This window comes from Heptranchias perlo, chromosome 5, assembly GCF_035084215.1.
Source record: "Heptranchias perlo isolate sHepPer1 chromosome 5, sHepPer1.hap1, whole genome shotgun sequence".
Taxonomy (NCBI): Eukaryota; Metazoa; Chordata; class Chondrichthyes; order Hexanchiformes; family Hexanchidae; genus Heptranchias; species Heptranchias perlo.
Genome location: NC_090329.1, coordinates 11,287,084 through 11,313,694, shown reverse-complemented (window position 1 = coordinate 11,313,694; position 26,611 = coordinate 11,287,084). Strand labels below are relative to the sequence as shown.

The window sequence follows — 26,611 nt, the reverse complement described above, 5'->3', positions numbered from 1 at the left end:
GGAAACAGCTACTTGAAGGTAAATCAGTGTCACAGCAGTGGGAGGCATTCAAGGGTGAGATTCAAGGGGCTCAGAGTAAACATGTTCCCACAAAGAAAAATGGTGGGACTGCCAAATCTAGAGCCCCCTGGATGACAAGGCGCATACAGGGTAAGATAAGGCAAAAAAGGGAAACTTATGTCAGACACTGAGAGCTCAATACTGTAGAAAGCCTAGAGGAATATAGAAAGTGCAGGGGTGAAATTAAAAAGGAAATTAGGAATGCAAAGAGAGGGCATGAAAAAATACTGGCAAGTAAAACTAAAGAAAATCCAAAAATGTTTTATAAATACATAAAGAGCAAAAGGATAACTAAGGAAAGAGTAGGGCCTATTAGGGGCCAAAAAGGTAACCCATGTATGGAGGCGGAAGATGTGGGTATGATTCTTAATGAATACTTTGCAAAAGTAGGGGGACAATGCAGAGATTGTTGTTAAGGAGGAGTGTGAAACATTAGATGGGATAAACATAGTGAGAGAGGAAATATTAAAGGCTTTAGCATCTTTGAAAGTAGATAAATTGCCAGGCCCGGATAAAATGTATCCCAGGCTGTTAAGGGAAACAAGGGAGGAAATAGCAGAGGCTCTGACCATCATTGTCCAAAACCTCCCTGGCTACAGAGGATTGGAGGATGTGCACTTGAAGTGCCGTAACCTACAGGGCAACGGACCAACTGCTGGATAGGTCTCTTTCAGCCAGCATGGACACGATGGGCCGAATGGCCCCCTTTTTTGCCGTAACTTTCCATGATTCTATGAACAAACAATGTAATTATGAACTATGTTATGAGGAAAGAGTTTGAGAAATATCTTTATACAGAGGGTTGTTGGAGCATAGAATGCTTTGCCACTTAGAGTGGTAAAGGCTGATACCACCGCATTTTTAAAAGAAAGGTTGGGCAAAAATTTCAAGCAGGAAAGTTACAGGGCTATGGGAAGAAAACAGGGCTGTGGGATTAGTTTTGGATTGCTCCAGCATAGAGCTGGCACAGACACGATTAGCTGAATGGCCTCCTTCTGTGGACCTAAGCAAGAGCCCCCAAATTACTTTGTTAATTATTGCTCTGAAGTTTGAATGCACTGCTTCTTCAGAATCATTCACCTCAATCCTCCAAAGCAATACACTCCTCCATTTCTCTGACTCTGCTAGCAAGATCAGTTGCCGCTGGAATGGCTGATCTGCAAGATCAAAGCTTCTCCACTCGCTCATTTGTGACTCAGCTGGCAGGCCCTTCACAGACCCAAGAAAACTGGCCAACAATGCTCCACCAACATGGTTCCCTCATTACAAAGGTGGTTATTAAAGTCAGCAAGCATTCACCTTAGCTACGGCAACAGCAGCCTCTATTGCGATTAGTACAGTGGAACGGCGACTTTAAAATCAACAGGGAACTTACCTGTTTAAATGGGGTCCTGCGCTAGTGAACAAACTGATTGCTGAATCTGATCAGCTGGTGTTACATTTAATGTGCAATCTGCTAACTGGCACGGAATCCCATTTAAACAGACCGTCTCTGTATTCCTTTCAAAGTTGGCAGCTCTGCAATCCTCATCTCAGCAGAAGTTGCCAATTGGATTGATGGAGTTGAGTGCGTGCTGCCCTTAGCGCTCACCTCCAACATGGGGGGCTGTTGTTGCTGCAGCATTTTTGTCTGGTTCTCTCCGATTCCACAATTTGAGCCACAGTTGGACGATTGGGAGAGCTTCAAGTTGACATGTCAACTGCTAGCAGGGGCAGAACGAAAGAGATGAGTGAAGACAAAAAGAAAGCACTGGCAGCCCAGATTCCCACTGGTCTCCCATTATCTGTGCAAATTTGCACATATACTTGAGAATTCAGATAATTGAGGTCCTATCATATGTATATATCAGAACATGAAATGTACATCATATAAAACAAAATTTTTATGATTATTACCAAAATATTAACAAAGATGCTAATAGAACTGTGTGAAAAAAGGTAAATACTTAGTAAATATGTAGATTCTAAAAAGACTTGTATTTTAGACATGTAATAATCTTGTTCTTAAAAAGCAGATAATGTTGTCAGTTACTGCTGGCTATTAAAAGAAATTCTTCCAACTGGTTATCTCCAAGGGGATCTGTCGCCCATGTCTGACATGCAAGGAGACTGGAATTTAAATATCACTTCCCTTGTTCTATCTGTTCAAGCAGATGGCAGACTGTCAGCTTAAATAATTACTGCAAATATTGATAGATCGCTGGATTTCACAAGGGTTAATAACACCTGATGTCACTGGACAAGAATTAAAACATTTCTACAATATGCTCCAGAGAGTGCATAACCCAAATATTTATACAACAACACATAGCTGCAGTGATAATCTCTTCATCTCGACAGACAGTCCCTTACCGCTGAGTCAGATCTTTCCCTGTTTAACACTTCTTCAGCTTGCCACCTGTTTTATATCTACAGCACCTAGTTGGCAGAAAATTTGGGCTCTTTTGCTCTACAATGTAATTCAAAATAAGGAAAACAAGATAAGGAATTACATTTGGTATTTAACAAATATCTGGCACCTAAAATTATTTCAAGCAAATCTTTTAATTTGGACATGTATATACAATTATAATTTGGCATTGTTTCTATCACCATTGTGCTTAATATAAAACATTGTGGTCTTAGGACAAAAGATAAACCACATAACCTACATGGAACATGTATTGCCAATAGATTGTTGTGAGCAGTGGCTGGAGTTGCAGAGCAGTTACTTAATCATTAAGGTTTCAAACTGAAGTTGCTGCAGCTAGTCCATTCGACATGCATAAAAATCGCAGTGCTTGTTTTGTCTCTTTTTCCTGTTCCCTTCGAGTAGTTACTCAAAGTTTTAGCCAGCAATCATTTCTACTGAGAGCGCCACAAAACCGACCAAATTGCACAAGTAATTTCCCCCACTTTTTCAGCCACTATTTTCCTTCTTCACTCAGGTTAGCATATACATTTAAAGTAACATTTATAACATAACACAGGAGCAGGCCATTCAGCCCCTCAAGTCATGATCATTCAATTAGGTCATGGCTGATCTGTATCTTAACTCCATCCACCCGCCTTGGTTCCGTTACGCTTAATACCCTTGCCGAACAAAAAGATTTAAAATTTTTAATTGACCTAGCCTCAACAGCTTTTGGGAAGAAAGTCCCAGATTTCCACTACCCTTTGCGTGAAGATTGCTTTCTGACATCTCCCCTCAGCAACCTTGCTCTAATTTTAAGGTTATGCCCCCTTGTTCTGGACTTCCCCACCCAGAGGAAATAGTTTCTCTCTATGTACCTTATCAAATCCTTTAATTATCTTAAACACTTCAATTAGATCACCCCTTAATCTTCTATATTCCAGAGAATACAAGCCGAGTTTATACAAGCTGTCCTCGTAACTTAACCCTTTTAGTCCTCGTATTATTCTTGTGAATCTGCGCTGCACCTCCTCCGAGGCCAATATATCCTTCCTGAAGTGCGGTGCCCAGAACTGAATGCAGTACTCCAGAAGGGGTCTAACCAGAGCTCTGTACAGCTGTAACATAACTTCCACTCCTTTGTATTTCAGCCCTTGACATAAAGGCCAACATTCCATTAGCCGTTTTAATTATTTTTTGTACCTGTCCACCAGCTGTAACATTAGTCCACTGGCTGTAACATTAAAAAGTTACAGAATTCAGGAAAAAAAAAGTACGAAATTTATCTGTAACTTTACTTGTTTGAAGTTAGTAGATAAAAACATCAAAAATGACAAGCAGGGGATAAGAACAATCAAAATGAAAAGATTTCACTTTTTTCACCATTTTAAGCCATTAAATAAAAAATGTTGAGCCATCAGTGGCAATGAGTTTTTAATCATGCTGCTGGGATGTGGGGCTGATGTTTGCACTGACACCATTGGGGCAGATAGAGCACAAAAGTAAATATCTTCAAATGTAATTTTAGTCCAAAGTTACTTGTTTCATAAGTTTGTTTTGTGAAATATTAGGTAAATAGTATTATAAATATCTTTGAGACCAGTATCTTTCAGTATGAGTAAAGGGTGTAATATTTTTACTGTGTGTCTATCATGTAATACAGCAAATTTAATGAAGCAATATATCACAATAATAAGCTTCAGTGGAACCACATTAGGAACCGCACACTAGGTTCTGGACTACCCATGAGCAACACAGCAAATTTATTAGTTTGATTTCTTGGTACCTTCCTGTGATTGAATCCCAGTTATTACATGCATGATAACATCCCAGCCAGCACAATCTCTTCATAAGAACTGAACATGATTTTCCTAAAACATACACTGGCTGCAATAATCCACACCAATGGTGGTATAATGCTGCTTCATTTTGGGCGCAAGGGGCACGTGGTGCCTTATTGGTCTTGTTTGACGAATCTAGTTGAATTTTTGAGGAGGTCATTAATATGGTATATAGTGAAGCATTGATGGATGTTGTTTATTAAATGCCTCCTGGAAGTCCATATAAAGTTCTGCATAAGAGATTATTAGCAAAAATGAAAGCGCATGGAATTGGAGGTAACCTTGTGACATTGGTTGGTAATTGGTTGGGAGGTAGGAGACAGATGAGGGGTAAAGAGAATGTTCCCTAATTGGCAGGATGTGACAAGTGATGTTCCTCAGGGATCTGGACTGGGGCCTCAGCGTTTCACCATATAAATGACTTGGATGAAGGAATAGGAAGTCATATATCCAAGTTTTGTAGATGGGAGGAGGACGTTACAAAGGGACACAGAGAGGTAAAATGAGTGACAGATAGAATTCAGGGTGGGGAAGTGTGAGATCATCCACTTTGGATATGAGAAAGACAAATCGGAATATTTTCTTAATGGCGAGAAACTAGGAGCTGTGGAGGAGCAAAGGGATTTGGGTATCCATGTGCACAGATTACTAAAAGCTAGTGCACAGGTACAAAAAATAATCAGTAAGGCTAATGGAATGTTGGCCTTTATTTAAAGAAGGTTACTTAGAGCTTTATGATCAGGGTACGGTAGCATACTGGTTATATGTTACTGGACTAGTAATCCAGAGGCCTGAACTAATAATCCGGAGTCATGAGTTCAAATCCCGCCACGGCAGCTGGAGAATTTAAATTCAATTAATTAAATAAAATCTGGAATTAAAAAAAACTAGTATCAGTAATGGTGGCCATGAAACTACTGGATTGTCGTAAAAACCCATCTGGTTCACTAATGTCCTTTAAGGAAGGAAACCCGGTCTGGCCTATATGTGACTTAAGATCCACAGCAATGTGGTTGATTCTTAATTGCCCTCTGAAATGGCCTAGCAAGCCACTCAGTTGCACAATCTCGCTAAAAAAAGTCACAAGAAGAATAAAACCGGACGGACCACCCAGCGTCGGACCACTAGGTACTGGACACAACAAAGGCAAACCAAGCCCAGTCGACCCTGCAAAGTCCTCCTCACTAACATCTGGGGACTTGTGCCAAAATTGGGAGAGCTGTCCCACAGACTAGTCAAGCAACAGCATGACATAGCCATACTCACAGAATCATACTTTTCAGCCAACGTCCCATACTCTTCCATCACCATCCCTGGGTATGTCCTGTCCCACCGGCAGGACAGACCCACCAGAGGTGGCGGTACAGTGATATACAGTCAGGAGGGAGTGGCCCTGGGAATCCTCAATATAGACTCTGGACCCCATGAAATCTCATGGCATCAGGTCAAACATGGGCAAGGAAACCTCCTGCTAATTTCCACCTACCGCCCTCCCTCAGCTGATGAATCAGTCCTCCTCCATGTTGAGCACCACTTGGAGGAAGCACTGAGGGTAGCAAGGGCACAGAATGTACTCTGGGTGGGGACTTCAATGTCCATCACCAAGAGTGGCTCGGTGACACCACTACTGACCGAGCTGGCCGAGTCCTGAAGGACATAGCTGCCAGACTGGGCCTGCAGCAGGTGGTGAGCGAACCAACACGAGGGAAAAACCTACTTGACCTCATCCTCACCAATTTACCTGTCGCAGATGCATCTGTCCATGATAGCATTGGTAGGAGTGACCACCGCACAGTCCTCCTGGAGACGAAGTCCCGTCTTCGCACTGATGACACCATCCAACTAACACCGTGCTAAATGGGATAGATTCAGAACAGATCTAGCAGCTCAAAACTGGGCATCCATGAAGCACTGTGGGCCATCAGCAGCAGCAGAATTGTATTCCAGCACAATCTATAACCTCAGTCTGGCATATTCCCCACTCTACCATTACCAACAAGCCAGGGGATCAACCCTGGTTCAATGAGGAGCGTAGAAGAGCATGCCTGGAGCAGCACCAGGCGTACCTAAAAATGAGGTGCCAACCTGGTGAAGCTACAACTCAGGACTACATGCATGCTAAACAGCAGAAGCAACATGCTATAGACAGAGCTAAGCGATTCCACAACCAATGGATCAGATCAAAGCTCTGCAGTCCTGCCACATCCAGTCGTGAATGGTGGTGGACAATTAAACAACTAACGGGAGGAGGAGGCTCTGTAAACATCCCCATCCTCAATGATGGCGGAGTCCAGCACGTGAGTGCAAAAGACAAGGCTGAAGCGTTTGCAACCATCTTCAGCCACAAGTGCCGAGTGGATGATCCATTTCGGCCTCCTCCCGATATCCCACCATCACAGAAGCCAGTCTTCAGCCAATTCGATTCACTCCACGTGATAACAAGAAACGGCTGAGTGCACTGGATGCAGCAGAGGCTATGGGCCCCAACAACATCCCGGCTGCAGTGCTGAAGACTTCTGCTCCAGAACTAGCCGCGCCTTTAGCCAAGCTGTTCCAGTACAGCTGCAACACTGGCATCTACCCGACAATGTGGAAAATTGTCCAGGTATGTCCTGTCCACAAAAAGCAGGACAAATCCAATCCGGCCAATTACCGCCCCATCAGTCCACTCTCAATCATCAGCAAAGTGATGGAAGGTGTCGTCGACAGTGCTATCAAGCGGCACTTACTCACCAATAACCTGCTCACCGATGCTCAGTTTGGGTTCTGCCAGGGCCACTCGGCCCCAGACCTCATTACAGCCTTGGTCCAAACATGGACAAAAGAGCTGAATTCCAGAGGTTAGATGAGAGTTACTGCCCTTGACATCAAGGCAGCATTTGACCGAGTGTGGCACCAAGGAGCCCTAGTAAAATTGAAGTCAATGGGAATCAGGGGGAAAACTCTCCAGTGGCTGGAGTCCTACCTAGCACAAAGGAAGATGGTAGTTGTTGTTGGAGACCAATCATCTCAGCCCCAGGACATTGCTGCAGGAGTTCCTCAGGGCAATGTCCTAGGCCCAACAATGTTCAGCTGCTTCATCAATGACCTTCCCTCCATCATAAGGTCAGAAATGGGGATGTTCGCTGATGATTGCAGTGTTCAGTTCCATTTGCAACCCCTCAAATAATGAAGCAGTCCGAGCCCACATGCAGCAAGAACTGGACAACATTCAGGCTTGGGCTCATAAGTGGCAAGTAACATTCGCACCAGACAAGTGCCAGGCAATGACCATCTCCAACAAGAGAGAGTCTAACCACCTCCCCTTGACATTCAACAGCATTACCATCGCCGAATCCCCCACCATCAACATCCTGGGGGTCATCATTGACCAGAAACTTAACTGTGGCCTCAAGAGCAGGTCAGAGGCTGGGTATTCTGCAGCGAGTGACTCACCTCCTGACTCACCAAAGCCTTTCCACCATCGACAAGGCACAAGTCAGGAGTGTGACGGAATACTCTCCACTTGCCTGGATGAGTGCAGCTCCAACAACACTCAAGAAGCTCACCATCCAGGACAAAGCACCCCATCCACCACCCTAAACATTCACTCCCTTCACCACCGGTGCACTGTGGCTGCAGTGTGTACCATCCACAGGATGCACTGCAGCAACTCGCCAAGGCTTCTTCGACAGCACCTCCCAAACCCACGACCTCTACCTCCTCGAAGGACAAGGGCAGCAGGCACATGGGAACACCACCTGCACATTCCCCTCCAAGTCTCACAGCATCCCGACTTGGAAATATATCGCCGTTCCTTCATCGTCGCTGGGTCAAAATCCTGGAACTCCTTACCTAACAGCACTGTAGGAGAACCTTTACCACACGGACTGCAGCGTTTCAAGAAGGCAGCTCACCACCACCTTCTCAAGGGCAATTAGGGTTGGGCAATAAATGCTGGCCTCGCCAGCGACGCCCACATCCCATGAACGAATAAAAAAAAATGATCAGTTGCCATAAGGAAACTGGCCTTTCAGGAAAATAGGCCACGTTGAGAATGTTCACCTCGCCTCTGGGCACAGTGCCACCAGCGGCCAGACGTCTATTTTTTGCTAATGCCTCTGATCCCAGGAATTCAGATGGGACCAGGAGAAATGGTGGCTGCTTGGAGGAAGTCCCACTCCACAATGTTATGGCAGCAGAGTGTGAATCACAGATTTTCAAGGCCATTGAAAATAGAGCACAGATAAGGTCATTTCATCCAATCTGTACATACGTTTTTTTTATCCATCTTGAATCAGAATCCATGCAAAAGCAAGATGCTCAGCGTTTCTCCCTCTTGCACCCCACCAAACTTGATAAACACTAAGTTAGATTGCCAGCTTCCTGATCCCAGCACTGATAACCATGAAAATATTCCTAAATGGGTGCAAGAGCTTGATCCAGACATGAACACCCTGTATAAGCACAAAACAAAGCAAGTGCACCCCAGTGCCAAGAGGAAAAGATGATGCTTGAGGTTGAGAGCATAAGTAAGTGATCATACAATGTTAGGTTCCTTCGGCTTCTCTTGATCGGCTGCCGGAATTTCAGAGGGAGATTGGTAGAAATCCCGTTTATGAATCTTCCGCTGAAGTTACATTGATCAATCCGGAGAACCCCGAGTAAACTCCTGGCGTTGCAGCTAACAGATCAGGTAAAAGTATGTTACCATTCCACTTGATCTTGTGATCAATTTCATTCTAGCCAAAAAACTGTCTGCTGTCAGCTTCATTCAAGATTTTCAAACGGATGTGTAAACAGCAGCAACACAAGGTACTTAGACAATGTACATAACATATTCAATAAAATTGAAGACAAGCAGCCCAGTATCTCTGGAGAAAGCGGGATCACATCTGTCAAAATATTCAATTAAATTATTAAGTACAAATTCCCATGATGGTTTTGTGGGTAAATGTACTATCTGATATGATACTGAGTCATGCAGACCAAGTTCAACCCCCAGTCTATGTTGAATAAACTATTCTGAGCTGGGGCAGTGGTGGTGATACCATAAATGACTTCAGTGCTCCAGGTGAGGAAGATGAAAAGCTCCCCCAGGGTTCCTAATTGCTACAAGGTGACCCCTGGTGGAAAGTGCTCTTGTGGTGGTATCAGGTTAGTGCAGGATCAGGGTCAGTTGTGATGACACTCTCAGTCCCGCAGCCTTCCAACACTCACTCCTTCACACATGAAGAATTGCCATCAGGGGAGCCACAAGAGACTAAATGCTGCTGTGGAACCGTACCTCAGCAAAAGTCAGTTCTTTAGATTGAGAAAGGGAAAAAAGTCTGCTCACAAACCAAAGCACAATAAACTAACAAAACAAGCCAATTCCCGAAATCATGAGAAATTCAAATTTTAATCATTTGCCTGTGATTACTGTGTCTTTTAATATGCAGCAGGATGAAGCCTGTACCTGATTGTCTCCTTTTGGGACACCGGCATCTCTCCACCTTAATAAATTCTCTTATCTCCTCAGGAAGCAAACCTCTTTCGGCCATATAAAGCTTCAAAACCCAGATCTTGCAAGGCCGATTTCACATCATTGAACAGCTCATGTTTGTAAGCAGTTCAGCCAATAGACCCAGAAAAGTTAAAATATGCTTGTCAGCCTGAAACCTAACCTCTATGCCAGGCTTCTTACATAGTCCACGCCTTCTCTGGAAACCTGAGTATTTTCAGAAAAAAAATTTAGGCTGTTTCGCATCAGAGCATTTTGTTAACGGTCTGTGCATTTCAGTCTAGAGAGACATAGAATCTTCAACATGTAGTGCTTTCTGAGGAGTTATTCCACAAGTAAAACTGAATCCATGCTCATCTCTTCATCCTGAGGGATGCTCAGGTCATTTCAATGACCCACATCTGTTGAGGTTTTCAACATGACGCAGAATGAATGCCTTTCTGTTTGAGAGATCAATCGTGCAATTCTACTTCCATCAGCTGGTGCCTGTGGTCACTCAGAGTTTTCTTCACTTCAGCCATTCTTTTTTCCCCCAATTGGGGCATCAATTTGGTGATTTTTGTCCATAGATTCCTGAGAGATCAGATACAGAGAGTTTTGAAATTACAGATCTCTCTCAGTAAGGGATCAGTTAAAGAACTGAGATGAATCAAGGAGGAAGCCTCCAAACGTGTGAGGTAAACCTTATGGAGAGATCACAGTGGGTACAACTTTTAAGCTGTAATGTTTTTTTGTGTACAGACCATGGGATGTGAGATTCCCACCCATTCACCACCAATGGGCGGAAAATCTATGTTCCTAAATGCACACTTCTTGCATTTGTATCTTTTAGGTTTAAGGTGTAATTAAGATGCAAATACAGGAGGTTTTAGAGGCAAGTAAAACTTGTCTCAATTACAAAAAAAGTTTTCCTGTCTGTGTGTTTATTCACTTTCATATATATGGAGCAAGGAAACCAATATGGTGGCATCAGGTCAGCATATTGGCACACATCTCTTGTTGCCTGGAAGTGCACGGGTGTAAAGGGCTCAGTTTGGTGATGGGCCAGCCACTTGTTTCCACTATTCTGATGTAGCTTTCATGGTCAAAGAATTTGCACTACTAACAAGGGGCTCTCTTAGATATATCAACACGTTGATAAAATGTTAAAAGGGATAATTTTGGATATTAACAACTTATTCAACTTAAATTTTGGTTGAAGGAGAAAATTGGCCTGCACATTTAGCTAGCTGCAAGTAATGCCAATGAATAGAAAGAATGTTTTCTCACAGAGAAGCAGATATGAGCAATTACTAAAAGTTAATGCTGCATTGATTAACTCCACTAAAAAGCAACTAGACAGGAGCAGCACAATGGAGAACCAATTTGTGATAGCATAGAGTAAATCCAATCCTCACTTCACTGAATTTTTGATCTCACCTGTGCTATTGCAGAAATGCAACAAACAGTAGCCGATCACTTCGCCGAGGGGTGGGGGAGAAATTAGATGGCAAGTGTCTACTGGGTCTCTCGAGTACCTGCCTGTAGAGAAGGGCGCCATTACCAATTGACTGAGGGCAGGTTGCTTCCCCCATCTCACTATGGATGTAAGAAAAGCATAGCTGGTTGAGGGAGACTAATAGGCGCAAAGAACTTATAGAAACATAACGCACACTCAAAGAAAGGTAACCAGACTATAACCTGGTTAAGAAAAAGAATGGAGGTTATATGGATCTGTACAGGCATGGATGATTAAATACTCTGCTAAACACAGTTGCGCCGAGCCTAATAAGATCATGGGAATTTCACCTGTGGAATGCAACTAGGCAGCCTCAAATAATACGCGTTATTAATTTTTAAAAAATGTCAGAGTTTTATCTTGATCGTCTTTGGGAGAATAGGGTTACTCTTCCTGTGGGTTTTGCTACTCACCTCTTTTGGAGGATTAAATAAGTAATTGTCTCTAAAGCGCTTTGCAATGTCCTGAGGTCATGAAAGATGCTGTATACATGCAAGTTTTTTATTTAATGAGACACATAAATGGTGCATTTGCCTTTCCTTAATTCCACGCTTTCTTTTATTTCCAAACCGTTACATCCATGGAATTTTGCTTTGGAATCAACTGCACCAGTTAGAAATTTCCATTTTTTTTTTACACACCAGACATCATGATGAACTCTCTGACGTCGAGTGGCAAATTAGGGTCAATAATTGGGCTGTGGGCTAACATCCACTACAAAATGGGTAGAGACTACTCAAACTCTTCTCTCAGAGGACTTTACAGTCAGCAGAGAGAGAATTCCATCCCATCTGTCTGGGCTAGATTTAAACCTGGGTTCCAGAGGCAAAATTAGAACACTAATCAATCATATCGGTGAAAATAACAAAAAATAAACTGCTGGAGGTGTAGCATTTTGCACATGTGTTCAGGCATTCAAATACGGAGCTCTGTTGTTACCGAGTCAGACTCAGGTCAGTCTATAATAAGCATCGGCTGACTCCCTGTTGCAGATGGCAAAGTACCAGTTTCAGACTGGTAGCTGCAGTATAACTGCAGGCTATATTACGGAAAGAATTTGTTCATTCAACAAGTGATAAATATTTGCAATAATATGCTATGTAGTAGAGGCAAAAGTCATTGTTCTCTGAAGTGATAATTTTTTTAATGTTAAGTACAGTAAAAAGTAAGTAACCCATGCAGGACTGGCCCAGTTTATCTTCGCAGCTTGATTCTGAGGTGACAGACAGATCACAATCAGGCAGACAATCCTCACTTCTGTTCATTTTATTGGAGGTGCAGCATTTTGTAAGTCCTTCAACAATGTTGTCAAACCAACAATGGTTTGACCTTGTGTTGTGATGAGCACCACTGCTGGATCTGAAGCAGTGCAGCTTTCTGCAGGCATCAGTTTGCCCCTATAAAGTCAGCGTGGTACTCCTTTCACAAACCCATTCTTGAATGGTTTGTTTATAACCACATCCACGTCTTGCAGTTGGATGATTGCGTGCGCCCGCCCCGCCCCCCCTGGTATAATGGCCAAATGATTGTTGCATTGACATATATGCTGCTAAATGGTTGTGGAAAACATCCATTCTTAATAGAGCACATTTTCATTGCAAGGCATCTGGCTTTTTATTCCACTCAGGATTTAATCCAGTCGTGTGTTAAATCCTATCATTCACCCTTTTCCTGAAATTGGACACATGGGCTAAGTGCCCTCTATCCTCAGGTAGCATCTTTCATTTCAGTACAATGGAAGCCCCTTATAATAAAATTGCTGACAATAGAAAACCTTTACAGGGAAGTTATTGCCAGGCACAAACGTTTTATTCCTATTGTTTTACCAGGAAAAAGCTTGCAAAACAAATAAGTCAAAGTGAACTATCATCTATTAGAGGCCAAGTGATGTGATCCAAGAGCACTTTCATGTTCATTTTGATTAATTTTTGCTGCACTCATATTTTGTGAGATCCCAGTGTGTAACTTATCCCTAACGAACATCTATTGTTGGCTGTACAAGCTCCTCCAGAGCACTGGGATACAGTCCAGCAGCATCAGGGTTAGAGGCAACAGCAAAGTGTTCCAAATATTGAAAAATAAAGTAAACCCTATTTAATAAAAGTTGCATATAAAGTAAAAATGTCTCCTGCTACTGCTCACACAGTAACTGCAATGTTTTGTTTTCCCTGCCTATTGTTTGATTGGAAGCAGTACAGGTTTCCTATCCTTGGCTTCCCTTCAATCCATCATTGGGGATATCTTGGTGCTGTGCAATTGGTCATGTATTTGCCTGAATACCCTTGATTGTGACTGAGTAGCCATTTTTTTTGTGTTTCTTGCACAAACTGATTAACGTCAATCTGGGTCGACCCTCTTTGCGTCCTTCAAATGCTTTGTTGTGAAGACAAGCCAGCAAGCTTGTCTTTATTTTATCCAGTGATGCAGTTTTTCTCATGCAAACAAAATTCTTAAGTAACTCAACAATTGCTTTTCTTTTCTGCGTAGACTACAATTTACAGTTTGTAGCTTGCAAACTACTGCTGTCATTTCTCTTTACAGTCATATTACTGTCAACATTTCCAGCTGTTTTGCTGGATAAATTAATCACATACATCATATGTTAGCAATGACAAGTAGCTGTTACACTATGGTAACTAGAACAGTGTCAGATGTTGAGTCCTTGTTTACAAGCATTTCTCCCACTCAGAGAAACTGGGCCTTTTACAGCTCAGGCTCTGTGCCAGTATCCTGACTTGATGCCATTATATTGGTTGTCTTACTTCAACCAATTTTTTTGCTTCAAAAAAGTGCGGACTCAAGACGTATCGATAAAGGTACTTAACCCTCAAAGTAAGCTTAATAATTTGCTCTCAAAACAAGGGGATGGCCACTCTACATACTTGAGGCAGAGATATGAGCATGAAATCAAACTTGCTAAGTTGCTAGCCAAATAATGGACAGATGCCAACGACCATAAAACTGTTATGACAAATTTATTTCTTATGTTAAATAAAAACAGCAAATTCTGGAAATACTCAGCAGGTTAGGCAGCATCTGTGGAGAGAAGAAGGTAGGGTTAACGTTTCAGGTTGTTGACTTTTTGTCAGATGAAGGATCATCGACCTGAAACATTACCCTACCTTCCTTTCTGCACAGATGCTGCCTGACCTGCTGAGTGTTTCCAGGATTTTCTATTTTTTCTTCAGATTTGCAGCATCTGCAGTATTTTGCTTCTTATTTCTTGTTATAATTAGCTGAATACAGCTCAACCTTCAAATCACGTTGTGACCTTCCTGCAAAACCTTGGTTCTGAACAGGGACGGCTGGGAGGGGGGGGTGGGGGGGCGCGGGGGGTAATGCTTGGTTAGCAGGCTCTCTCCTTTAGTTATCTTATTCATTCATAGGGGAACATATGTCGTCGTCACAACTGCCCCTAGCTCTAACCTGTTGCCATGCAACAGGAATAGACAAAATAAAAATTGAGTTATCTTCTCAGCTGTGCCTCTTACCAGTTGATTTCATTTCTAAATAATCTCAGAATTCTGGCGAAATCCTGGTCAGGAGATTGGATTCACTTTTCTCCTCAATTTACAGGCACAGCTAGATATATATAAAATTGTGTTTATTAAAAGGTAGACAACATGAAATAGCTCCTTAGTATATTAGAGTGTCTGACCTTCCACCACCCATGGAATACTTTAACGTATTAGATCTCAAGAATGCAATTCATTTCTCAACATCATACGCGACTTTAAAGTCATGGTAAGAACACTGCAAGTCAAAGATTCTCTTATGAAATGACAGTACTTTTATAACAATTCACGTAACATCTACTGCTTCCCCATTTAGTCTAGGTTTTCTAGAGTGGTTCACTCAAGGACAATTATGATCAACACATGCACAGTCAACTCCTGCTGAGTAATCATATATATATATAAATTGTAAACAATTTTACAACACCAAGTTATAGTCCAGCAATTTTATTTTAAATTCACAAGCTTTCGGAGGCTTCCTCCTGGCAGGTAACACCTGTCTGTCTGCACACTGATTGCCTTGGCAACGGGCAGTTGAAAAAACTGTCTGTAATCACCAAGCATTGTTCTGTGAATTATAAATGCGATTTCATTTCGAGGATTTCATTTTCACATCGTTCACCTGACGAAGGAGGAAGCCTCCGAAAGCTTGTGAATTTAAAATAAAATTGCTGGACTATAACTTGGTGTTGTAAAATTGTTTACAATTGTCAACCCCAGTCCATCACCGGCATCTCCACATCATATATATATATATATATCATACATGATGCTGAAATGAACCCAATTCTTCAATGTTCAAATTTGCAGTGCATGACTAATTAGTTTCATATTCACAAAAAGATTCCACTTACCTGGAATTGAGATGGAACAACTTTCAATCAAGGTTTACACAGGTATGTTTTACACTAACATGCTGCACAACGGTAAAATTATATCATATTCTTCCCTTCCAGCAAAAGAATAAAATATCATTTAAGGTTCGCATTAACAACAGTCACTATATTTCAAAGTAATTTATTACATATGTAACTCTTTAAGGTAGTCCTGAGAGCCATGATATGCAAGTTTTTTTGAATCCAGAAGAGTTAGGTTTTCTAGTGATTATCGAGTCTTGATAGTCAAAAAAAACTTTAAACAATGCATTTTTATTCATTATACTACATACTTCTATACTACACTTCATACTATATATCGAAGGTTATTACACCTTTGTTTGCTGAATGTGGTTTGAATACCTCAGGACTTATATACAGACATTGGGGCTTAACTGCAGGTCTGGATCAGGGAAACCAGACTTCGAAGAGCACGCAAAACACCACAGATTACCAATAAAAAAAATTCCCATCAGATTGCTGAGAAAAAGCAGACCCTTTCTGAGGCTTCCTCATCTAAGCATCAAGATTAAAACAAAAACTGTTTACCATATCATTTAAGGTTCACAATTTACAAAAGCCTACATTTTCCTTTATTTGTTCTGTTCACGTTCTGCCAAGTGATAACTAAATTCTTTTCTATTAGCTATATAGTTTTTCAGTCCAAAGTAACATTCTCACCATTGTTAAATTCTGGAGTTTACCCTGTGTAAAATTTATACTCTTATAAGAGCACAAGAAAGTCCAGAGCAAGAAAACCCTATTCAGCCAATTAAAGCCTGCTTCATCCATAGGCCGTGTACCATAGTTCTATCATGCTGTCCCTTCCCACACCACCTGTGATCCCGTACTTTAGGGGACACTGCAGCGCCCCTGATAAAATCAAGCAGTCTTGTTAAATATCTCTATAACCCTCAATTCTATTTCTTAACAGCAGTGATTAATTCGGCACCTTTGTAAATGGCAACTTACTCCAAATTAACTACTTTCTCTGTTTTTTTCCCATTATTTTCCCCATTATTTTGTTGGGGAAAAAAGTTTTTCTAATCCCTAACCTTTTTGAGGCTGTGCATTTTTTTTTTTACTTAATGCCCCTATTTCACAAATAAGGTTACACCAAGATGACACTTCAGTTGTGTAATTTCTAGTGCAAATCCCTTGAATTGTCAAGACTGTTTTAAAAATGGCCACATCGCTTTGGACATAATCTTGGCTACAACAAACTTCTATCTCTTCAGATACAGGGTAATACAGAAGTGAATTATCCACAAGTTTGGAATAGATAGACAGTATAAACTGCATATAAGCTCTTATACTGCCTATTATTTAAAATAAGAAGTATTTCTTTCGACATAAAGCTATTATATCATAGCATATTACATAGAATGTACAGCACAGAAACAGACCATTCGGCCCAACAGGTCCATGTCGGTGTTTATGCTCCATACAAGCCTCCTCCCGCCCTTTTTCATCGAACCCCATCAACATGTCCTTCTATTCCTTTCTCCCTCATGTGTTTATCGAGCTTCCCCTTAAATGCATTTATGCCAGTCGCCTCAACTACTCCTTGGGGTAGCGAGTTCTACATTCTAACCACTCTCTGGGTAAAGAAGTTTCTCCTGAATTCCCTATTGGATTTATTAGTGACTTTCGAATATTCATGGTCCCTAGTTCCGGTCTCCCCTGCAAGTGGATACATCTTCTCCACGTCTACCTCATCAAACCCTTTCATAATCTTAAAGACCTCTATCAGGTCACCCTTCCGTCTTCTCTGATCTACAGAAAAGAGTCCCAGCCAGTTCAATCTTTCCTGATAGGTATAACCACTCAATTCTGGTATCATCCTAGTAAATCTTTTTTTGCACCTTCTCCAATGCCTCGATATCCTTTTTATAATATGGAGACCATAACTGTTCACAGTACTCCAAGTGTGGTCTCACCAAGGTTCTATGCAAGTTTAACAGAACTTCCCCGCTTTTCAATTCTATCCCTCTGGAAATGAACCCTGGTGCATTGACAGGCTGGCTGCCATCAGGGGCGGGAAAGAGAGCGCGCCAGACGTTATCCGGCGCTGGACTAGAAAACCACGGGCAGTGGGGGGGGGAAAGAGGGGAAGATCTTGGGGGGGGGGGGGGGGGGGGAGTGATTGGGGTGGTGAAGAGGGGGACATCGGAGCAGGTTTCAAAGGTAGGTGCATTTAGTGTTCTCACTTCATTGCATGTTTTTTTATTTAATTTATTTAGTTTCTTTCTCCCTGATCTGGCCCGGTGAATCAGAAGCGGTGGGCAAGCTGCCCAGGTAATTTTACCTAAAAGGCCACCGAATATACAAACCACCAAAAAAATAGAAAAGACAGCAAATGACCCGTTATATTAAAAACAGATAACATATGTTCGCTGATGGGGTTACGTGTAGCGTGACATATGTTAACTGTTTTTAATATAACGGGTTATTTGCTGTCTTTTCTATTTTTTTGATGGTTTGTATATTCGGTGGCCTTTTAGGTAACACCTCTCTGTCTGCACACTGTGATTGCCGTGGCAACGGGCAGTTGGAAAGACTATCTGTAATCACCAGGCATTGTTCTGTGATTTATAAATGCGAAGGGTTTGAGGATTTCATTTCCACAACATTCACCTGAGGAAGGAGGAAGCCTCTGAAAGCTTGTGAATTTCAAATAAAATTGTTGGACTATAACTTGGTGTTGTAAAATTGTTTACAATTGTCAACCCCAGTCGATCACCGGCATCTCCACATCAATCTAAGCTAAGGCAGCAACTGTCAGGCTAGGGGGAGGGATAAGTTTCAGGTGCCACTGTTTTTGTTTCCAATTACAAGCCCTACTGCAAGTGCAGATGTGGTGTTGGGTAAGGATAGGATCAGGCTCAGTTAATGATGGCTGGTGATGTGTAAACTTGTAAACAAAAAGTAACCACTTTGGCAAGGAAGTTTGCTGCTGCACGTCGAACTGTGCTCCAGCATGAGTAATTACGTTCTGGAAAGGAAGAAGATTGGATGGAAAACTGGAGAGAAAAACAGGAAATGTAATATTTCTAATACCTCCTTTTTATAAATAGGTCAAATTATTATAGTAATGAATCACATGACTCTGTAGATCACATCAAGGTGTTAAATTTTAGTAAAAGGCTGGCTCTCAGTGATGCATTGCCAGTATATGAAAAACTATAAAACAACTAGTAGGAAAAAAGTACAAAATTACAAATCTGACATGGTGGCACAATATAATGAAGCACCAAGGTGCTGATGAACCAAAACAAACATAACTAAGGCAGAGACTTTCATACCTTTTATTAAGTTTTATTTCCCCTCCACCTCAATTTCCGGAGCCTAATTCTGGATGATGGTCACACAGGTACTGGCAGTCCTCCCATATCTCACCCAAGTGACCATGTCCAAGTCTAGAAAGTATCAGATTATTTTAACTGCGGAGAACATTGTAGTTGAGCACGATCTACTCACATCTAATGTAGAGATGTGAACTTTCCAGCAGCGGTCACTGGATAATAATCAGGGGCAAAGACCCTGACCGATTTTGCTCCTTGCTAGTCCAGGGGCATGGAAGTCAATCATTACACCCTATCTGTTCAGCCTGCCAAGATCCGCGAATTCAGCAGGAATCGAACCTAGGACTTTCTGGTCTGGATGACTAAGTACTACACAGAGCAAGGCCTTTGCCTACTGGATTACAGAGGAAGCCCTAGACACAAAATTTTCAATCTTAATTTCAAATTTACTGGACAATATCTTGTGAACCAAACTGTAAATATTGGGCAGATATACGGGGTTAACAATGGAGAAGCAAAGCCAGAATATACTCCCATAATGCCTTTAATTGAGTTTTTAAAAAACTGGAAAACCAAACAATGATCCAAATTCCTGATTTTACACTCCCTGACAAGAGTCTGTGACAGGTTTTAGCTGGGTATTATTGCTACTTCCTGGTCACCTTGTATATCCAACACTCAGGGCTCTGCGGACCACTAAGTTGTAAGAATTTGCATTAGAGATTTAATTGCATCTCATAGTATTTATTTTCCAGGGTCATTGTTAGGTTCATTTTGCATATTGGTAGCAGTGGTTTTAGGCAAATGTCACTTAAACCAGAAAACTTTAATGTTGTGCAATGCGCTTTTTGTGCAATACTTTTAATTTACCACCTCAAATAGATCCCGCCGCCATTGACAAACCTGTACACATGAGTACTTCACCCTAGTGTTAGGGTGCATTTACACTGCAGCTCCCAGTATGAAAACTGTTGCTGTAGTTTAGGGTTCGGTCAAGCAGCTTCTGTTTGCATTGCTCAGTTCCTGCTTGGCTGAAACTTTAACTGTCCTACCTAGGACAGAGATCTGTGCATGTGTGGATACGTGCATGCAAAGAGATCTCCACCAACAATTAAATACTGAAATGTTTAACGAGCACCAAAGGGCAATTTCTCACTATATAAATTCAAGTCAGGTAGGTTCAAAAAGTGCCCGGTTGTCCAAGCACCTTGTAAGCCAGGTTTAACGCTGTACTGAATTTCGACTCCATATGGTGTCACAAAGTAGTACAAAACTGTCCCTACAGGTCTTTGACTGTTTTCTCTGGGGTCAGGTAAGGCCCTAAGTCTGGATTTTACTGCTTTGCACCAATGTTAAACCTGTAGTATAAATATACCCTTACATAACTCAAAATCTCACTTTATTCTCACACTTGGCCTTAATCCTTGTATTATATAGAATAATTCCAAATGGAAATGAATTTCAAAGGGCATTGATATGTTGGAGAGACCAAAGAACAGCAACAAAGATAATTCTAGCACTAGGCTATGAGGAAAGTCAAAGAGCTGAAATTGTTTTTACAGCAGAAAAGAAGATTCAGCTGCGAGATGCAAAATAGAAGATGTCAATCTGAGAAAGATAATTCACTGAGCCTGTAAGAACAGAACTATAAATCAAATATATCCTTAAATGCAAGTAGAATATGCATATCAGACTAACTGTTATGGGAAGTTAAGATGGCTTATCTGTGGAGACCAATGATCCAGGGTTGAAAATTGAAGATATGAGGATCAATCAATATTCTAGAGTGTTGCTCAATTACCACAGAAACTCATATTTGTTTCCTTGGATATAAATTTAACAAGTCTCAAGTGAGATGATGGACCAGAAGAAACTTTTCTTTCTGCAGAATAATGGATGCATGGAGAAGTCTCTGAGCTAAGAGAATTGATAATACATACATTAACTTCTTCAAAAAGGAGTCGGATCGAATTTTGGGATAAGAACAAGATTAGAGGATAAATTATTGACTGGGATCATTAAATACTCACTGGAACATAATTGTCCCTCTGATGATAGGGCTGGGTTGATGTGTGTGAAGATGAAATAATACCCTGCAGGTTTTCTTCCTTATTTTTGAGGATGAGGGATTTTTTATACAGAATTTTCTCTCAGAAAATTTTGTGGCAGAATATGGTCCATGATAGGATAGATTTATATAATCTGTGGAAGCAGCAGGCATGAATTAACTTTTTCTTGATCCATGCTATTTTTAGGTCCTAATTTTCCAGGCTATGGCTATCTTTGTAAATGCTAATGAAACTGTTCCTTGACCAACCTACATGGCATTACAATTGAGTAATCTGGAAAGGAATCAATTCCCCCCACCCCCAGAATGTTCTGCTTCTATTCCGACAACTTGGATGGTAAACTTTCCCACAGGTCGTCCAGGTAAATCTATCTTGGATTTCTTAATTGGGTATCTAACACTCTAGTATTGTAGCTACTGGCCTACTCATCCTCCTGATAGCTTATCTGTGGAGACTAATGGTCCAGGTTTGAATATTGACGATGGATCTATATTCTAGTGTGTTGCTCAATTATGAGAGATACAGACAATCACGGAGGGTTTATGCAGAACTCTGCCTTAAGAGATTAAATGGGAAGTAGAAATGCATGATATGGCAGATTGTAATGACATATAGAAGAATGGTCTTTCCTCATCCCTTTATGTCTAAGTGACATAACCACAAAGTGTATTCAGTTCAACCATTATTTAATACACCACCCAAGTTAATGTGAGGATGTTATATCACTAGCAGTGCAATTTAGCTGATGGAGGGGAACTTGGTTATTATGAAGAACTTAATGCCACAGTAATTCATTTTGAGGAGTGCGAAGGAAAGCTGTTCATAAGTAAAGCAGTTTCTTGAGTAAATTTTGCAAATCAGACCAGTTGTTATGGGAAGTTAAGATGGAGTTGCATTTAAAGATATATTTTCTTTCGTGGATCAGTTACTAGACATTACAGTATTACTACTAAATGTTGGGGAAGGTTATGACCTCCAAAAACATTTATGTCTCCAAACCACAAAATACCTTTCATGTCAAAGTAAACTACAGTCATATAATTATTTGCTTCTTTTGGGGATGTATATTGTGTTTAAAATAAATCCTAGATTTTGACATCATGGTGGCAGATATACTGAGGGAGGTCAAGTCTGTAAAACGCAAATGCTCCAGAGAAAGAGTCTGACTGTATATCTATAAGGAGCTGCTCATTTGTATAGTGTTTCACTGAATTTGGCAATATTTCCAAACCTTCTTATGGAGAGTTCAAAAGGAGCAGCAAGTTATATTAATCAATCACTTTAAATCATGAACAATGATGCTAGACACAAATGGAACTGCTTGTGAAGTACTGGAGTTTTCCTACTGCCCGACACGAAAGAGCACTGGAGTCTCATAAAATCCTAGAACGTTATGTCACAGGAGGAACTAATTTGCACCGTCAAGTCTGCATTGGTGCTTTTCTTCTGTTCTAATCCTGCTCTCCAACTCATTCCACATACCATAAAAAAGATTTATAGATACAACAAATGATAATGTTTAACTTTCAAACATTTACATTTTTACTTTTTGTGTTGATTTCACATTTTACAAAAATTCTAAATGGAACTTTCTGGAAATAAAACTTAAACTGTTAATTGAATAATCTACTAGCAGGCTTAAGCTGTGTAACTGGACTGCCTTTTTAGTTTCCAGTTCCTATATGGAGATCCTGACCCTTTAATGACAGGATTCTATGATTAGGAGAATATGCCTAAATAAAACAATATTCCAATAATATAACCATGAGGCAGATATATTTTTGATAACATATGAATAACCATTAAAACAATGCATGGTCCTAACAGCTTGTAGTGAAAATTATAGTAACTCATGAGGTGCCATCACTCGTCTTTTACAGTGCAAAACATTTATTATCCTTCAAACCAATTCAAGGAGATTACATGGCTGCGGGGCGTGGGTAGGAAGTGTCTAGTCATGATACTCCAGGCATCACGAGTGTGGGGCAGGCTTGATGGACCAGCTGGTCGATTCTTGCCCGTCATTTTCGTATGTTCAAATATTTTAAATTCTGTGCATGTACTTTTAAGAATGAAATCGTGAAATTATTAAACAGATGTTGTGGAAATGACAGAAAATGAGCTATTTCCAATATTCACCACTAAGTTCATTGGGGATGAATGTCACTCTGTCAACTTCAATATAAAGCTATAAACACCAACAAAGAGGGGGGGAAATTCAATGCTAAGCAAGTAAAAATTCTGGCTGTAATTTTTTTTAGGGTAATGTATTTTCTCAATTTTCTACTCAGCACATGTTTCAACTACAGCTGAGTGACCACTGTCAATGCTGCCCTAAGCCAACTATGAATAGCTATAAAAGAATTGGTCAGGAATAAATCCCTCTCCGATTCCAACCTCCTCTCCGAATTGAATATATCATGGAGCCCTCAAGGAAAAAAGCAAGGCTGTGATTAACAATTTTAGGAGCTGCAGGGAATAGCAAACATTACCCCAATATCTGAAGAATTATGAAAACATGCACCTGAAAATTGCAGATCAGTATGCTTAATATCTGAAGTGGGGTAAATGCTTAAGAGTATTCCATTGTATGCTATCCTAAATTGAGCATGGATTTATAAATAGGTCGTTGTTCACTGATCAGCTGGAATTCTCTTAAGAGGTAACTAAACTAGTGGATGATACCCAATCAGTGGATATAATTTACTGGGACTTTCAGAAGATATTTGATAAATCTCCATGACACTTCTAAAAAAAAAAATCTTTTCAAGAACGGCTTAAGCTCATGAATTAATGGCAAATTAGCCAGTTGGATTGAAAACAGACTTGGCAATGGGAAGCACGTGGTGATAAATGGAAAACTGTCTGTCTGATGACACCGAACTGTGTCAGGTGACATTTATAAACAAGAAAACGGCATTCAAAAAGACTGCCCATCTAAGCAGATGGGTTAAGGAACGATAGATATATTTTAACGTCAATAAAAGAATATAACACATGTTGGGAGCTACGTTTTATCTTTCTGGAATATTGTATGCAATTTTTGGCTCCCAGCCTTCGAAAGGATGTTGTTGCATTGAACAGGGTTCAGAGTAGGGCATTAAGCTGAATCTGGTACATCGGGCTCTAAGTTATGAGAAGAGACTCAAAGGGGTCAATTTTAGGATGGCCGAGCGGGTGTGTTCGTGGCGGGGGGGTTCCAAAAATTGGGGAATCCTGGAGCAGGCAATTAAAGTCGGTGGGATTACAGTTTAGATAGTTAGGGAGGTACTTGAGGTCATTGACAGACCTCAATGGGAAGAGATTTTGGCAGGGATGTGATTTTTGAGACTCTTCAGTGTGTTTCCCATGCTGTGGGAAACACTCCCTGTTGTTGCAGACGTGTTTCAGTCAGCAGCCATTGGGAGATGCAGAGGATTCCTTGACAGTTGGGGGGGAATACCTCAGAGTGCCCTGCTGCAATGAATGTCACCTCAGACAAAGTTTTGCCTGCCACACTGCTATCTCCACATTCAAAATTATTACATCATACCCTAAACTCTGCTGTCCAAACACATTTACCTACTTTGTGGACCCCCTCACACTCACACAGTCAGGATGGTGTGGGGAGGGGGGGGGGGAAGTGGGGGTTCCATAGCTGCATTCATCACTCCATTGGAGGACGAGCAACATCACCAGCCTCGCCAGGCACGCTATCTACCTCTGCCACGTGGAGCTACACAACACAGTGCACCTGCACAAAGTAGTTGTGCAACTACACCATACACCCACTGTAGGGTGACCCAATGGATGGCATCAAGGGTGTTCATGGAGAACCTCATGAAAGGGCCTTATTGCACAAGCCAGTCAAGAATGGCCAAGACGTGGCAGTAGTGGTGACAATATATGTAATGTGAGTTGATCAGAAATCAAATATAAGTAAAAATCATGACAAACTCTCAAACACCCTTGTGCATCCCCTTCATGCTCACGACATGTTTGCCTTACGCTTCCTACTACACATACGTGATGCATGCCCTGTGGCTGCAGCACAGGTAGTGGCAGGGGGGTGAGGCTGACCGTGAAAGAGATGCATGAGAGGGTGTGTGTGAGACAGATCCATGAGATTGTATGAGGATTGGGTTGAGTGGTAGTAGTGGGATGAGTATTGGGGAGGTGAGGAAGTACAGGTAAGATGAGGATGAGGGTTCAGTGGGTGTCAGGAGTGATGTGATAGAGTAGTGTTGGCAGTGCAGAAGCAGATGTGGGGTGGGGGTGGTGATGTGGCAGACGGAGTGTAGGGGAATGAGTAAGAGTACTCACTTCGGTTAGGTCACTGAAGCGCCTCCTGCACTTTTTGCAGGTGTGTGATATGTTGGTGGTGCTGGTGACCTCCTCTGCCACCTCGAGCCAGGCCTTTGTGATGGCAGAGGCAGGCCACTTTCTCCTATCCGCCAGGTGGAAGATCTCCCTCCTCCTTACCCCATCCAGTAAGACCTGGAGTGAGGCATCATTAAACCTGGGAGCAGCCTTCTCCCTGGTCTGCTCCATGCTGTAATGTTGCCTATTTTCTGCAGCATCAGTCAGGTGGAGGACTGCCCCTTTAAATAGGCCTCCTCCAGCTGACAGCCTATGATGCGGGTGCGCAGTCTGCCCGCTGCGCAGGTTTCCTGCGCGAAACCTGGAAGCCAAGGTAAGTGGCTTCAATATACTTACAATCGCGTGCCAAACCCACTGATTTCACTGGGCGCGTTACCCACATGCCCAGTCGACCCCCCGCTGCCAACCCGCCTCTCTCCTAATATCGGGCCCAACGTATCTGTTCGAGGACAGATTCATTTAGCTTAACTTTTTTTTTTGGAGACAAGCAGTTTGGAAGGAATATGATCCCCTCTTTAAAATGCTGAGAATTTCTATAAATGAACAGAATAAGCAAACACAGGTTTAAAATCAATAAGCCTCAAGTGAAACAAGGAAATGGGAAGAAATCCCTCCTTCCCTGAAAGCAGTGGAAAAGTGCAACATATTGCGTCAAAAAGGAGTTGGATTAAATATCAGGTTGGAATTTGAGGATAGGGATATATATGGACACCGGTATTATGGTCCCTGTGTCTGCAGAGGACAGCAGGCCAGGGTTGAATAAATGTGAAGATGAAGAATATTGAGTTCTGCTTGGATATCTTTGGGGATCGGTAAGTATTTTTCAACCTCAATTTTAGAATTCAGGAAATGTACTGAGATCTGTGTTTTCCTCATTATAGCTTGAAAGCTACATTCAAGACAATATGAAGAGTGAAATGGTTCAGATCCAGCAGAATGCGGTGCAAAACCATACAGCAACCATGCTAGAAATAGGAACAAACCTACTCACTCAGACAGCTGAACAAACCCGGAAATTAACAGATGTCGAAGCACAGGTAAGGATTTTTGGTCTTTACAAATAGCCACTAAGATGGATAGGTATGAAGTAGTTTGGTGCCATTGCACGATAAAATTTGGTTCAAAACAAATACTCGGCGGAGAGATCAGGTAGTTGATCGCTGCCAGGCTTCTGACAATGCTCATTTTATCCACCTGCTGGAAGGTATGTCAGAG

The 26,611-nt window shown here is 41.5% G+C and overlaps 2 protein-coding genes across 2 annotated transcripts in view; one reads left to right on the top strand and one right to left on the bottom strand.

Moving 5' to 3' along the window:
* Positions 1 to 26,611, bottom strand: part of mcph1 (microcephalin 1) — a 306,044-nt gene that overhangs the window by 79,703 nt on the left and 199,730 nt on the right. The gene's annotated exons all lie outside the window — the stretch shown is intronic.
* angpt2a (angiopoietin 2a) overlaps positions 1 to 26,611 on the top strand; it is a 95,418-nt gene that overhangs the window by 6,461 nt on the left and 62,346 nt on the right. The window contains exon 2 of the mRNA XM_067984008.1: positions 26,278 to 26,433. Within this exon, the coding sequence (XP_067840109.1) occupies positions 26,278 to 26,433 (156 nt within the window). The remainder of the gene's footprint in view (positions 1 to 26,277; positions 26,434 to 26,611) is intronic.